At 37.1% G+C, this 12,332-nt stretch overlaps 2 protein-coding genes across 3 annotated transcripts in view; one reads left to right on the top strand and one right to left on the bottom strand.

Moving 5' to 3' along the window:
* Window positions 1–727: 727 nt before the first annotated feature.
* On the top strand, window positions 728–10,365 carry LOC147330532 (uncharacterized). Its single transcript, XM_086293191.1, has 18 exons — window positions 728–817; window positions 1,105–1,177; window positions 2,064–2,262; window positions 2,397–2,563; window positions 2,641–2,754; window positions 2,841–3,655; window positions 5,590–5,607; window positions 5,864–5,936; window positions 6,089–6,151; window positions 6,467–6,529; window positions 6,802–6,864; window positions 7,292–7,490; window positions 7,677–7,864; window positions 7,945–8,031; window positions 8,162–8,245; window positions 8,359–9,522; window positions 9,653–9,870; window positions 9,976–10,365. Exons 2-18 carry the CDS (start codon window positions 1,127–1,129, stop codon window positions 10,043–10,045), a joined length of 3,636 nt encoding a protein of 1,211 aa, XP_086149317.1. The 5' UTR covers window positions 728–817; window positions 1,105–1,126; the 3' UTR covers window positions 10,046–10,365.
* A 59-nt stretch (window positions 10,366–10,424) lies between these two features.
* The window catches only part of lrp1aa (low density lipoprotein receptor-related protein 1Aa), a 102,003-nt gene continuing 100,095 nt past the window's right edge, over window positions 10,425–12,332 (bottom strand). For both annotated transcript variants that reach the window (XM_086292174.1, XM_086292175.1), the window contains one exon: window positions 10,425–12,331. In XM_086292174.1, the coding sequence (XP_086148300.1) occupies window positions 12,191–12,331 (141 nt within the window). In that variant the 3' untranslated portion in view covers window positions 10,425–12,190. The remainder of the gene's footprint in view (window position 12,332) is intronic.

Here is a 12,332-nt window from a genome sequence, read left to right as displayed (position 1 = left end):
TTTGTGTGAAATGGCTTTACTTTTATTTTGTGTCTCTTCCTACTTTGTAACACAGCTATTCATACTGCATAAATGTTCAATTTAGGATTACTGTAATGGAAATGTGAAATACTGTATATTAAAGGATCTTTCCCACTGCATGTTGAATCTACATGAAAAGATTTCATTTATTTGTAACTGCAAAGAATGGAGGAGCATTTTTAGGACGGAACCACAATATATCACTTTTTTTAAGTGGTGGCAGAAATGCTTTTTTATAAAAGTACAAACACAACACCAGAAAATCTCTGTAGCAAGTGAAACATGAGTAGAATTGGTAACATATTATCAGAAAATGTTTTTGATTTACACTAAAGAAAATGTCAAACAGAAAATTTCCGTGGATTGTAAATGATACATTTTACCTGTTGCATGAGTTATAGCCTGCAGTAAATTATTTTATTTACAGCATCATGCTGTATAGCTGGTATATCCTATATCAACTAAATGAAACAAGTCAGTGCTGTACATGTGTCAGAATCATATGAGACAGTAGATATTTATCAGAAGTGAGCTTACACAAACTGCAAACCATGAGATATCAAGCCAGAAAAAACTTGTCCTATAAAAGACATCTTCTGCCCTTTTTCTGGAAATGAAGGGAGGTTTAGTATCCACAGTCATTTTAACTGAGCAAACGGACCTTTAGTCAACAACAGAGGACACTCTGTCCCAAATAAATGACAGAGGCGAACTTGCGTGTTGGGGCGTGACTGTGGCGCTGCAAGCTTTCACTTTCGTTTATAAGGAAAAAACAGTTTAAAGTAGCGAGGCAGGGGTAAGTCTAATACGCAGTAAAGTCATATTTTCAAGATACATTTCTGTTTAGATGATACATAAAACGTGTGATATAACGTTGTGGTTGTTACAGGTTTGGTTAAAATGTAAGACATTAGAAAACTGGAAAGTGAAGTGCAACCAGGAGTGTAGCTCTGCAGGTTAGGTGGAGAACGACGTTAGCTAATTTATGAGAATAGTTTTATATAAAATCACCAAATACAGAATTGTTGGTTGTCTGAGTGCAACACACTGTGTCATGTCGTCTGTGTTTGATGTGTTTTGAAGGAAGACGATCAAAATCTTGAACATGGCCAGTGCAGAGCCCATGGAGGTTGACAGACCTGATGACATGAGCCAAGTATGTAAACTAACACCGAATCAGAATAAAATAATATAGTTTCAGGAACTTTGGTGTTAATGCAGTCATTAAATATCCACAGTGCTTATTTTCAGTAGGAGCCTTACATATTTTAAAGTGCACTTTTGAGGCCACGGTTTGCTTTTATACTTAAAAAGATTTTTTATTTTGGTGAGTTTGTGTGCTTATACTTAATGTCCTCCATTTTTTCCGTATTCTTGTAAAACGTAAAGTGAAACTACTGAGATTACAAGGTCAGCATAATATTAGTTTATTGGCGGTGTCCAAAAGTTGGTTCTGTTCATCTGGACGTAGCGTTTTGTGGGAGAAACGTTTTGTCACTCATCCAAGTGACTTCTTCAGTCTCAGCTGACTGCAGGTTTCCCCAATCTTATAAACAGTACATTTGCATAATGACTGAAACCAGCTCACTGAAGGAACAATGGGCTGGGAGGTCAGTTCCTTAATCTTAATTATACAAATTCTCATGATCATTGATCAACAACCACTGACCAAAACTCACTGATCAAAGACCACTGATCAATGGCCATGAGAATTAGCATAAGATGAAATATAAACCATCAGCATTGTATTGTAAGAGTTGTGAGATTGAGGAACTTAACAATGTGTAAAGCTGTTCAGCGTTACTTTGATCATCAGTAAGAACATTGTAAAGTTCTAAGGCTGCAAGGCGACATCAGTGTGACAAATGTGAAAATATGACACGTAGCTAAGCTCACACTATTCATTATAATACTAAAGAAAATAATTCTAAAAAGATATATCTCAACAATGCTAAACTATACTTATTTAAATTAATGATTTTCAGCATAATATCACAGGCTTACATGTTTTTAGTGTTTTATTATTATTTCTTTTATCACAGGTTGAACATGGAGCTCTCATTGTTCTCTCACTGAAGTGGATAAAGTCTGATGATGAACCACAAAAAACAAAGAAGCCTGAGACTAGTCTACAGAAAATGCTTCAGTCCTGGTTCAACAAATGTATACCTAATGTGGACTGTTCAGTGAAAAGGATCCTAAAAGATGGGCGTGTTGTGATAAACATTAAACCAGCTCCAGGTGTAAACTCCTACATAATCATCTGATTACTCTCTTATCTTTATAACTTCTCCAAAAAAAGCATTTATTTCTATTTCATTCTGCATATTTATATTGGTTTCAAAAAAGAATCCATTTTGTCTCTGTCTTTTAAGTCCTGACTAAACTTCAGAAACTGAATAAACAAACACTAACTGGGAAGGATGGAGATTTAGTCACCATAACATCCATCAGTCTGACACTGCCATCTCCAGAGCTTGATGCACAAATACCAGAGGATGCTTCAATGAACCCTTCTGCATCTGTGCCAGATCCACAAACTGTATGTAACATGTAGTAAATTATTAAAAACCAATATAAATGAATTCTGTTAAAATTAATGATGTACTGTATTTGTAGGATCAGGTTCAACTGGGAAAGCAAAGTAAAGCAGTTTCAGCAGGTGGAGAACAGACAGGTGCTTCAGAGGATGCTTTGACAAACCATCGTACATTTGTGCCGGCTCCACAAACTGTATGCACTGTGTAGTAAATCATTAAAAATACACACACGTTGTTGTTGTTGCTGTTGTTGCTCATTTGTTTATTTGTTTATACCAGGACCAAGTTCAGGAGGGGAAACAGAGTAGCACAGTTTCTGCAGGTGAAGAGATTTGCACTTGTTCCATCCCAGTGGGTCATTTCTGGTATGTGAACCACATGTACGAAGAGGAAATGAAACTTATAGAGAAAGAGAATGGAGTTAAAATCATGGCAGATGTGAAGGTGAGATTTGAAGAAGACCAAAAACATGGGAGACCAGACCGTGCTCTCGAGGAGTTTGCAAACCTTGCCCAGAAAAGCTTAGTTGAATCCAGTGGCTCAGTTATTCCTCTCAAGTTCATAGATTCAGATCAGTGGGGCGATGCACTGAAAACCATCCAGAAAAAGAAAAACAAGCTTTTGGTTACTCTGACCTCTGAAACAATGACTGTGCGTGGACCAGGACAAAGTCAAGATGTTATCAGTAAGTGCTTATATGCAGATACACATTGGAAAAGAAACACAGATGCTTCTCATCAAGAGTATGAAAGAGAGACTCAAGATACATCACTGAAGATTGACGTGACCACCAAAGACCATCTGATGCATATGGGACTAACGATGGAGGAGAGCTACTGGAAGGTGATGATTACCTCTTGCAGTGAGAAGATAGCAAAGATCAAAGCTAAGTTTAATGTGGAACTGAAAGAATCAGATATTGGTCAAGGCAAAGTCAATGTCAAAGCCTTATACAAGAAAGATGAAGGAAATGCCTCCATGGAGAGCCACGCTGTCAGAGAGCTTTTTCATTTATATCAGAAAACTGCCACATCTCCCATGAATGTCTCCCAGTCCAGTGCTGCTACTGGAATATGGGGTTGGTCGTGGCTATGGTAGCAATCTCAGTCTAGTGTTAAACTCTTGTGTTATTTGCATGCTTACAGTGGAATTTGTATATATTTCATAATGCTACCATGTAGCTTTGTATTGTGTCTTCTGAAACCTTTGTTCAACCCAATCTCTAAATTCCACCATGTTTGCTGAAACATGGCAACAAGAAATAAAAAGGTTTTTTTTGCATGTTGGCGTTTGTGTGTAATAACTTTCCTTTTATCTTGTGCCTCTTCCTACATTTTAAGGCAACCTCCTATACTCAGTGTTGGGAAGGTTACTTTTAAAATGTTTTCCACTACAGATTACAGAATACACGCCCCAAAATGTATTTTGTAACGTATTTTTTTGTAACGTGTGCTCTGAACCCACAGAAGGATAACGTTACTCAATGAGAGTAAAGTATTCTGAATACTTTGGATTACTTAATATATTATCATGCTTTTTACAACTACATGAATGTACTATTGCTGTGTGATTTATTACTATTATTGAAGGCTACTCGCCATACCAATACCAACTAGATTTTTAAATCTTAATATGAAATGAGTAACAGTAGGGTGGACATTAGGTAAGGCTGCACTTTTTGCAGCGGCCGCGTATATAAAACAGGTCCGCCGAACTGTAAGGGACCTCTGGCTACGTCGGGTTCCGCTCGTAGCCGAAAACTAGCTTTAGTTTGTTGACTGGATCAACTTTGCTAGCGAGAGACAGAGAGAGGCGTTGAAAGGCTGCTCCAACGGAACTTACTGTTTCGGAGGAAAACACGAACACAGTGTACAGTCGAGTTTTAATAGCTTACTTACAACCACGAGGCTATTCTTTAGGGTTATGCCTGTAACACTCTGCCTATTGCCTTCATATTAAATAATTTTTTGAGCAATAATTTTTAAAAATATTTCTTCACGTCATTATGCAAGTAGAGATGACATGGGCCGCGAGCTTGAGACCTAGACATTGTTTTGTGTGGGTTTAAACCGGCCTGGAATTACCAAAAATAGACAGGGGACAGCCTAACAGAGGTGGGCAGTAACGCGTTACTGTAATCTGATTACTTTTTTCAAGTAACTTGACCAACACTGCAGCCTAACATATGAAACAAAGTAACTGTATTCTAAATACCACCTGTTTAAACGGTAACTGTAACGGAATACAGTTACTCATATTTTGTATTTTAAGCACGTAACGTCAGTACACATATTCCATTACTCCCCAACACTGCACCTATACTGCATATAAGATTTTCTGTAGGTATACTGTGTATTAAAGGATCATTCCCACTGTATACTGCATCTAAAAATACATACGATTAAATTAATTATAATAAATGAGGACAGAGGGGCATTTTTAAGGCTAAGAAAAAAGTTCATCACAGCATTTTTAAAAATGTTATAAAAATACAAACAGAACACCAAAACCTTTTACAGTGAGTGGAAAATGAGTAGAATTTGTGAAATATCAGCAGAAAATGTACTTGAGGTACTTTAAAGTTAAAACCAAAATTTTCAGTGGATTCTGGCATTCTGGTATACATTTGACCTTTTATTTGAGTTATAGGCTATTATTAATACTTTTCCCTCAGGTATCATAGTTCTGAAGGGAGTCAAAGATGAAATAAAAATCAATGCAGTGTTCGTCAGAATCATATAAGACAGAAGATATTTAACAAAAACGATCTTACACAAACTCTTAAAAATATCTGAAACATAAAGCAGACAACATACATGTAACATAAAGAACATTTTCTGTAGTTTTCTAGCAATGAAGAAGGATTTAGTTTCCACAGTCAGCTAAGCGAACATACCTCTTGCCAACACTGCTGGAAATGACAGAGGTGCACTTGCGTGTTTGGAGTGTGACGCAGATCCTTATTGCGGAGCTGCAAGCTTTCGCTTTCGTTTATAAGGAAGTACCAGTGTTTAAAGTAGCGAGGCAGGAGTAAGTCATATACGAGGTAAAGTAATATTTTCCAGGTATATTTCTGTTCAGATACACACATTTGTACAGGTTTGGCTAAAATGTAAGACATAAGGAAACTGGAAAGTGGAGTGTATCCGAGAGTGTAGCTCTGCAGGATAGTCGGAGAGCAACGTTAGCTAATTTATGGAAACGTTTTTTTTTATATATAAAATCAGCAAATAAAGAATTGCTGGTTGTTTGAGTAAAAAACACACTGTTGTTATGTCGTCTGTTTGTGTTGTGTTTTGAAGGAAGACGATCAAAATCGGAAACATGGACAGGGACACGGACATGGTGGAACCCATGGAGGTTGACGACCAGAGCGTACGTAAACTAGCACCGAATCAGAATACAATAATATTGTTACAGGAAATGTGGTGTTAATGCAGTCATTAAGGAGGAGCGGCGTTCAAATGTCACTTTTGACACCACACTTTGTTTGATTTATTTTTAAAAGTCTTTCTTCATTATTATAGATGCAGCATTCTGCTTTGAGTGACAACCAGCAACATTCATCACCTACAGATACAACTGCTGCAGTAAGTGTTTTGCCGAGTTTGTGTGCTTATGCTTCATCTGTTCTATAAAACATAACCAGTTCCAGCTTTTATCCATATTCTTGTAAAAAGTAAGTAAAAGTGAAAGCACACAAGCTCAGCTAACCTCAGCTGATCAGGTTCATGAGTGAAGAAACTTCATAAGGTTGCAAATTTGTTACAGGAGCTTTGGTGTTAAAGGGTCATTAAATAATCAACTTTAGTGAATATCCACCTTCATTAGCACCAATAAACTTCTTTTTTAAGTTGACACAACACTTTCTTTATACTTAAAAAGCCGTCCTCCCATTATTATAGGTGCAGCATTCTTCTTTGAGTGTCAACCAGCAACACCTAACACCAATTGATACACCTGGTGCAGTAAGTGTTTTTGTGAGTTTCTGTGTGTTACGTACGTTTTCGAGAATTAAGCACACAAGATCAACATAATAATCTCAGCTGATCCACTCTGGAGGTTCATCAGTGAAAAAAACTTTGTAAGATTGCAAAATTTTGGGGGTTAATTCAGTCATTAAATAGCCATAGTTATTATCTTCATTGGGAGCAGTATGCTTGTTTTTGTTTTGTTTTGTTTTACTTTCAACACAAGAGTTTGTTTTTATACTTAAAAAGACTTTTTATCATTATTAAAGGTGCAGCCTTCTGCTATGGGCAAAAATGAGCAACATCTAAAACCTACCGATACACCTGCTGCAGTAAGTGTTTTGATCAGTTTGTGTGTGTATGATTAAGTTCTCAGTAACACAAAACAAGCTCCAGCTCCAAACAAGATTATGTGAAAGTGAAAGTATTGATTACACAAGATCAATATGATAATCTCAGCTGATCAACAGTGGAGGTTCAGGAGATACATGATCAATGCTGTGTAAAGCTGTTCAGTGTGACTGTGATCGCCAGTGAGAAGATTTGTAAAGTTGTTCAAGTTGAAAATGTGAAAATATGACATGTGGCTAACCTCACACTATTTATCTGCATTGTAAAAGTGAAAAAATAATTCTAAAGATATAAATTTAAACAATGATTAAAATGGCTTTTAGATATTTTTATTTTCATTGAATATCATAGGATTACACAGATTTACACTGCTTTATCAATTGTTTATTTCATTTCTTTTTATCACAGGTTGAAGATGGAGCTCTCATTGTTCTCTCACTGAAGTGGACAAAGTCTGATGATGAACCACAAAAAACAAAGAAGCCTGAGACTAGTCTACAGAAAATGCTTCAGTCCTGGTTCAACAATTGTAAACTTAATGTGGACTGTTCAGTGAAAAGGATCCTAAAAGATGGGCGTGCAGTGATAAACATTAAACCAGCTCCAGGTGCAGTCAAGTCCTACATAATCATTTGATTAATAATCATCTGATTAATCTACTGTCTTTATAACTTCTCCAAAATACATAGTGTTATACACACACACACACACACACACACACACACACACACACTGACTTCTTCCTGTATATTTATATTGGTTAAAAAAAATTCTTTATGTTTTTTCTTTTAAGCTATCACTGAGCTTCAGAAACTGAGTAAAGAAACACTAACTGAGAAGGAAACTGAGAAGGGAGCTGGGAAGGGAAAAAAAACATCGGTCACCATAACATCCATCAGTCTGACACTGCCATCTCCAGAGCTCGATACACAACTACTTACTGAAGATGATTCTTCAGTAAGTCTACCAGAGCCACAAACTGTATGTAAAATGTAGTAAATCATTAAAAAACAAATATTAATGCATGCTATTGAATTTAATAATGTATTGTATTTTAACAGGAGCAAGATCAACAGGGGGAGCAGAGTGAAACAGGTTCTACAGCTGGAGACCAGATGGGTGCTTCTTTCATGCCAAAGACAAAAAATGTATGTACTGGGTCATAAATTAAAAGTTTATCAAAATATTAATGAGATATACTGTATAGTGTATGTATATAAGTGCATTATACAGTATACAGTATGTATATAAACGATATACGGTATGTTTTTTCAACAGGAGCACATTCAGCCAGGGAAGGAGAGTAACACAGGTTCTACAACTGAAGAAGATAGTGGTACTTCCCCAATGTACTTACAAACTGTATGTACTGTGTCATTAATTACAAACATAAAAATGAAAAAGAAGATCTTCAACAAACAAACATAATGATCTTTTTTTTTTAAAGATTATTTTACCTTTTTTTTAATCTTCAGGAGCAAGTTCAGGTGGGGAAACAGAGTAGCAGAGATCCTGCAGGTGAAGAAATGTACACTTGTTCTGTCCCAGTGGCTCCTTTCTGGTACGTGAGCCACATGTACGAAGAGGAAATGAAACTTATAGAGAAAGAGAATGGAGTTAAAATCATGGCAGATGTGAAGGTGAGATTTGAAGAAGACCAAAAACATGGGAGACCAGACCGTGCTCTCGAGGAGTTTGCAAACCTTGTCCAGAAAAGCTTAGTTGAATCCAGTCGCTCAGTTATTCCTCTCAAGTTCATAGATTCAGATCAGTGGGGCGATGCACTGAAAACCATCCAGAAAAAGAAAAACAAGCTTTTGGTTACTCTGACCTCTGAAACAATGACTGTGCGTGGACCAGGACAAAGTCAAGATGTTATCAGTAAGTGCTTATATGCAGATACACATTGGAAAAGAAACACAGATGCTTCTCATCAAGAGTATGAAAGAGAGACTCAAGAATCACTGAAGATTGACGTGACCATCAAAGATGATTTCCCGCATGCAGGACTGATCATTGAGGAGACATTTTGGAAGTCGATGACTAACTCTTATAACAAGGAAATAGAAAAGATCAAAGCTAAGTTTAACGTAGCATTCAAAGATTCAGACATTGGTCAAGGCAAAGTTAATGTCACAGCTCTCTACAAGAAAGAAGGAAATGCCTCAATGGAGAGCCACGCCCTCAGAGCACTTCTCTGTCTACACCAGAGGTTTGTTTCATCCCAATTCCATGGTGCCACTGGGTTCAGTGGCACAATCATTTCTCAATCAGAGGGGGCCTCCAATGAGCCTGTGTTGAATGGCCAATCAGCAAACAGGAAGCACAACATTGACCCACCAACTGACAGTGGGAAAAGAGCAGGTGACCAAAGTGATGAAAGGTGTCCTATATGTTTGGATAAATTCAAAAACAAGAGACAGCTCAACTGTAAACATGAATTTTGTAAAGACTGTCTGAAACAAGCGGAGAAGGCGAATGGGCCCATCTGTCCTATATGCAGAGTTGTCTTTGGTAAGATAGTCGGAGACCAACCAGATGGAAGAATGTCACACCAGATACTCACACTTCCCCTCCCTGGATACTCAGACTGTGGCACCATAAAGATCAGCTATGAGATTTCAAGTGGAACACAGACGGTAAGTGACAATTTTATCTGAATGCTTATGTCCCTGTTTAAAAAAACAAAACATGATTGTGTTTTCATTTGAAGTTTTATAAAAAGAAAAAAAATGATAAAAATTATTTACTTTCCATTCTGCTTTTAAGGCAAAACATCCCAATCCTGGACAGCACTATTATGGTATTAGTAGAACAGCATATCTTCCAAACAACAAAGAGGGCAATGAAGTGCTGCGACTGCTGAGAAAAGCGTTTGACCAGAGGCTCATTTTTACTATTGGGACATCCAGAACAACTGGAATGGACGGCCAGGTGACCTGGAATGACATTCACCACAAAACATACATGTCAGGAGGAGCAGAAAGGTAGAGTAGCCAGGTTTCTTACTTGTGTTGCGGTAAATGTTTTCTTTTACTGTTTTCTCTAATAAAATACTACATGTTAACCTTGGATATGTTCTGTTTCCACAGCTTTGGGTATCCTGACCCTGAGTACCTGAGCAGAGTCAAAGAAGAGTTAAAGGCCAAAGGCATTGAGTGACGTTCTTAATACAAAGTGCAGCTGGATTAAAAATGTTTAAAGATGACTCTTTAAACAGACACTGAAATTCAAATACTCTGTTTTGCTCTTTTCTCTGTTAATGTTTTATCTGATCAGTAAAGTTTAGAATTGACTTCTTTCATTAGCTATATATATTATCTTCAAATACTAAGTGATGATTTTTTTTTCTGTTGATTGTCAAAGTTTTCATCATGTAACAATATAAAATGTAGATTTGCATAAACACAGATTTATATAATCTCAGGTCTACAGTGCTGATGGTCTGACTTTCTGTTTGCCTAATAAATGATTAAATCCTCCACACTGAATTCCTCCTTTTATCAGGACCAATTGTGAACAAAACACAGAACACTGTGGCTTGTTTTCTGTACAATTTTTAAAATTTTATTTATAACAATATCTGTTATTTAGTTTGTAAAGTACTCCAGCAAAAATTAAACATTATTCTCTTTTCAGAAGAAAGTCTGCGCCTCCATGCATTGTGTACTATAAAAGCTATGTGTCATTTTTCATTTTAAAAAACCAAGGACTAATCAAAACAAAAGTCTGGAAATGCACATATGATTTAGCAAAAATGTCCTTTCGGTAAAATGATTGTACTTCTCTCTCAATTAAAGACAAAACATACACGACGGCATAAAATAACACTGGCTTGACAGGTAAGCAAAATAAAAACTTGTTATTGTAGTTACACTGAAGACTTGTGTTACTTTTCACATGCATTAAGATATGGCTGACACATTTCTGACAGAAGCAGCATTTTGGGACAGAGGCTGAGCGTAAGGACGTGTCAGAGCAACCAGAATGGTAGCATTAGCAGCAGCAGGGCACAGAGAAGAGATGGGGAAGGGCTGAAGAAAGAAAACAGAGAAACGCTAAGGATCAAATGAAAATAATGCACTTAAGACAGAGTCATTACACAACTGTGAACATACAGACTTTGATCCTCTGAAGGCAAATTTACTCACAAAGCCAGATGGATGCTACCTGGTCTTTACAGAACAAAAACCAGGACTGGAGAAGCAGAACACACATAGAAAAGAAATCTTTCCTTCCTTACATTTGACCATAATTGCAGCCTCTACAGGAAGACCAGAAAACACGCTAAATAGTGCAAACATGACACTATCTATAAGTCTTCTATCAAAAAAGCCCCCGCCATTGTTAGCCAGCTGTTTTCTGGGCATGTACACACAGCCAGCTACCCACCCATTAAAGTATCACCCCATCTATTGCTTTACATCCGTAATCTCCATCCATCACTCTGCCTGGAATGTTTAACCCATAACCACCTTCCACGTTCTTCATATAACTGCACAATCACGCACCAACAAGCCTCTTTATCCTTTCTCCACAGCAACACATCAGCTCCAGCTGTTACACAAAGTGATAAAAACAAACATTTTCTTTACATCTTAAGGTATAAAGCCTACAGTATACACTATACCGTAAAATGTGATATTCTGTGCAAGGAAGACCACACAATCATTTTATGAACATTGTTCTCTGAGAAAGAAAGAAAAATACGTGGAAATACTGTAGTTGCCATCTGGTATTGACATTTTACATGTGCTATACACAAACGGTGCTATCACAAATCTGTCTCACACATTCTTGCCAAGAAGCTCGACAAGATGACAAATGTACCGATTTCAAAAACTTTGAGTTTTTGCCTTTTCCCGCTCAAAGTCGACACAAACAACAGACAGTTGGCACTGGTGAAATGGAACAATGTTTTTGTCTTTTCTATACAATTCATACAAAAATAAAAAATTAAAATTGCTCCAATGATAGCATTTCTTTTTTTTTTCTTATGATTTCCATGTTTCCATTTCATTTTGCACAGAGGTAGTGGCTATTTAGGTAAAGGGTAAGGGACGAAGTGGAAATTAAAAATCTCTCATAGAAAATGTTATTTGTTTTTGACCAGAGGAATCTCAAAAGAACAAAATATAATACTGCAATCACATACAAAAGTAGTCCTTCATTTTTGTACATTTTATACAGTGTTCACATGGTTTATCAATTTTCTCTCACACTTTTTATTGATTTTTTTTTGTTCAATTTTTCTTTAAAAGGCAAGAATGGGGGGGTGTTTGGAATAGCGTGATCCGGCACCAAGGTCTATGCCAGTGGGTCCACAAGGGGCTCCTCATCTCCACGGGATAGCAACTCCTTCTTCTCATCTGTGCTGGCCAGAGAGTTGCGGCTGTTGTGAGCTCCCATATACAGAGTGGCATAAACTGGGTTGGTGAAGTTAGTGGGC

The sequence above is a fragment of the Aulonocara sp. 'chitande type north' Nkhata Bay genome, linkage group LG5, assembly GCF_057382095.1.
Source record: "Aulonocara sp. 'chitande type north' Nkhata Bay isolate Kocher_YH1m ecotype deep benthic linkage group LG5, A_spYH_male_GT1.1, whole genome shotgun sequence".
Lineage (NCBI taxonomy): Eukaryota > Metazoa > Chordata > Actinopteri > Cichliformes > Cichlidae > Aulonocara > Aulonocara sp. 'chitande type north' Nkhata Bay.
The sequence above is the reverse complement of the archived record's forward strand: the minus strand, read 5'-3'. Positions and strand labels throughout refer to the sequence as shown.

Excerpts from the sequence above, each read along its gene's own strand:
- LOC147330532 (XM_086293191.1), top strand. The coding sequence starts at position 1,127 with ATGGCCAGTGCAGAGCCCATGGAGGTTGACAGACCTGATGACATGAGC. Across the intron at positions 6,152-6,466 it reads CTACAGATACAACTGCTGCA|GTGCAGCATTCTTCTTTGAG; the intron begins GTAAGTGTTTTG and ends CCATTATTATAG. Across the intron at positions 8,246-8,358 it reads CCCCAATGTACTTACAAACT|GAGCAAGTTCAGGTGGGGAA; the intron begins GTATGTACTGTG and ends TTTAATCTTCAG.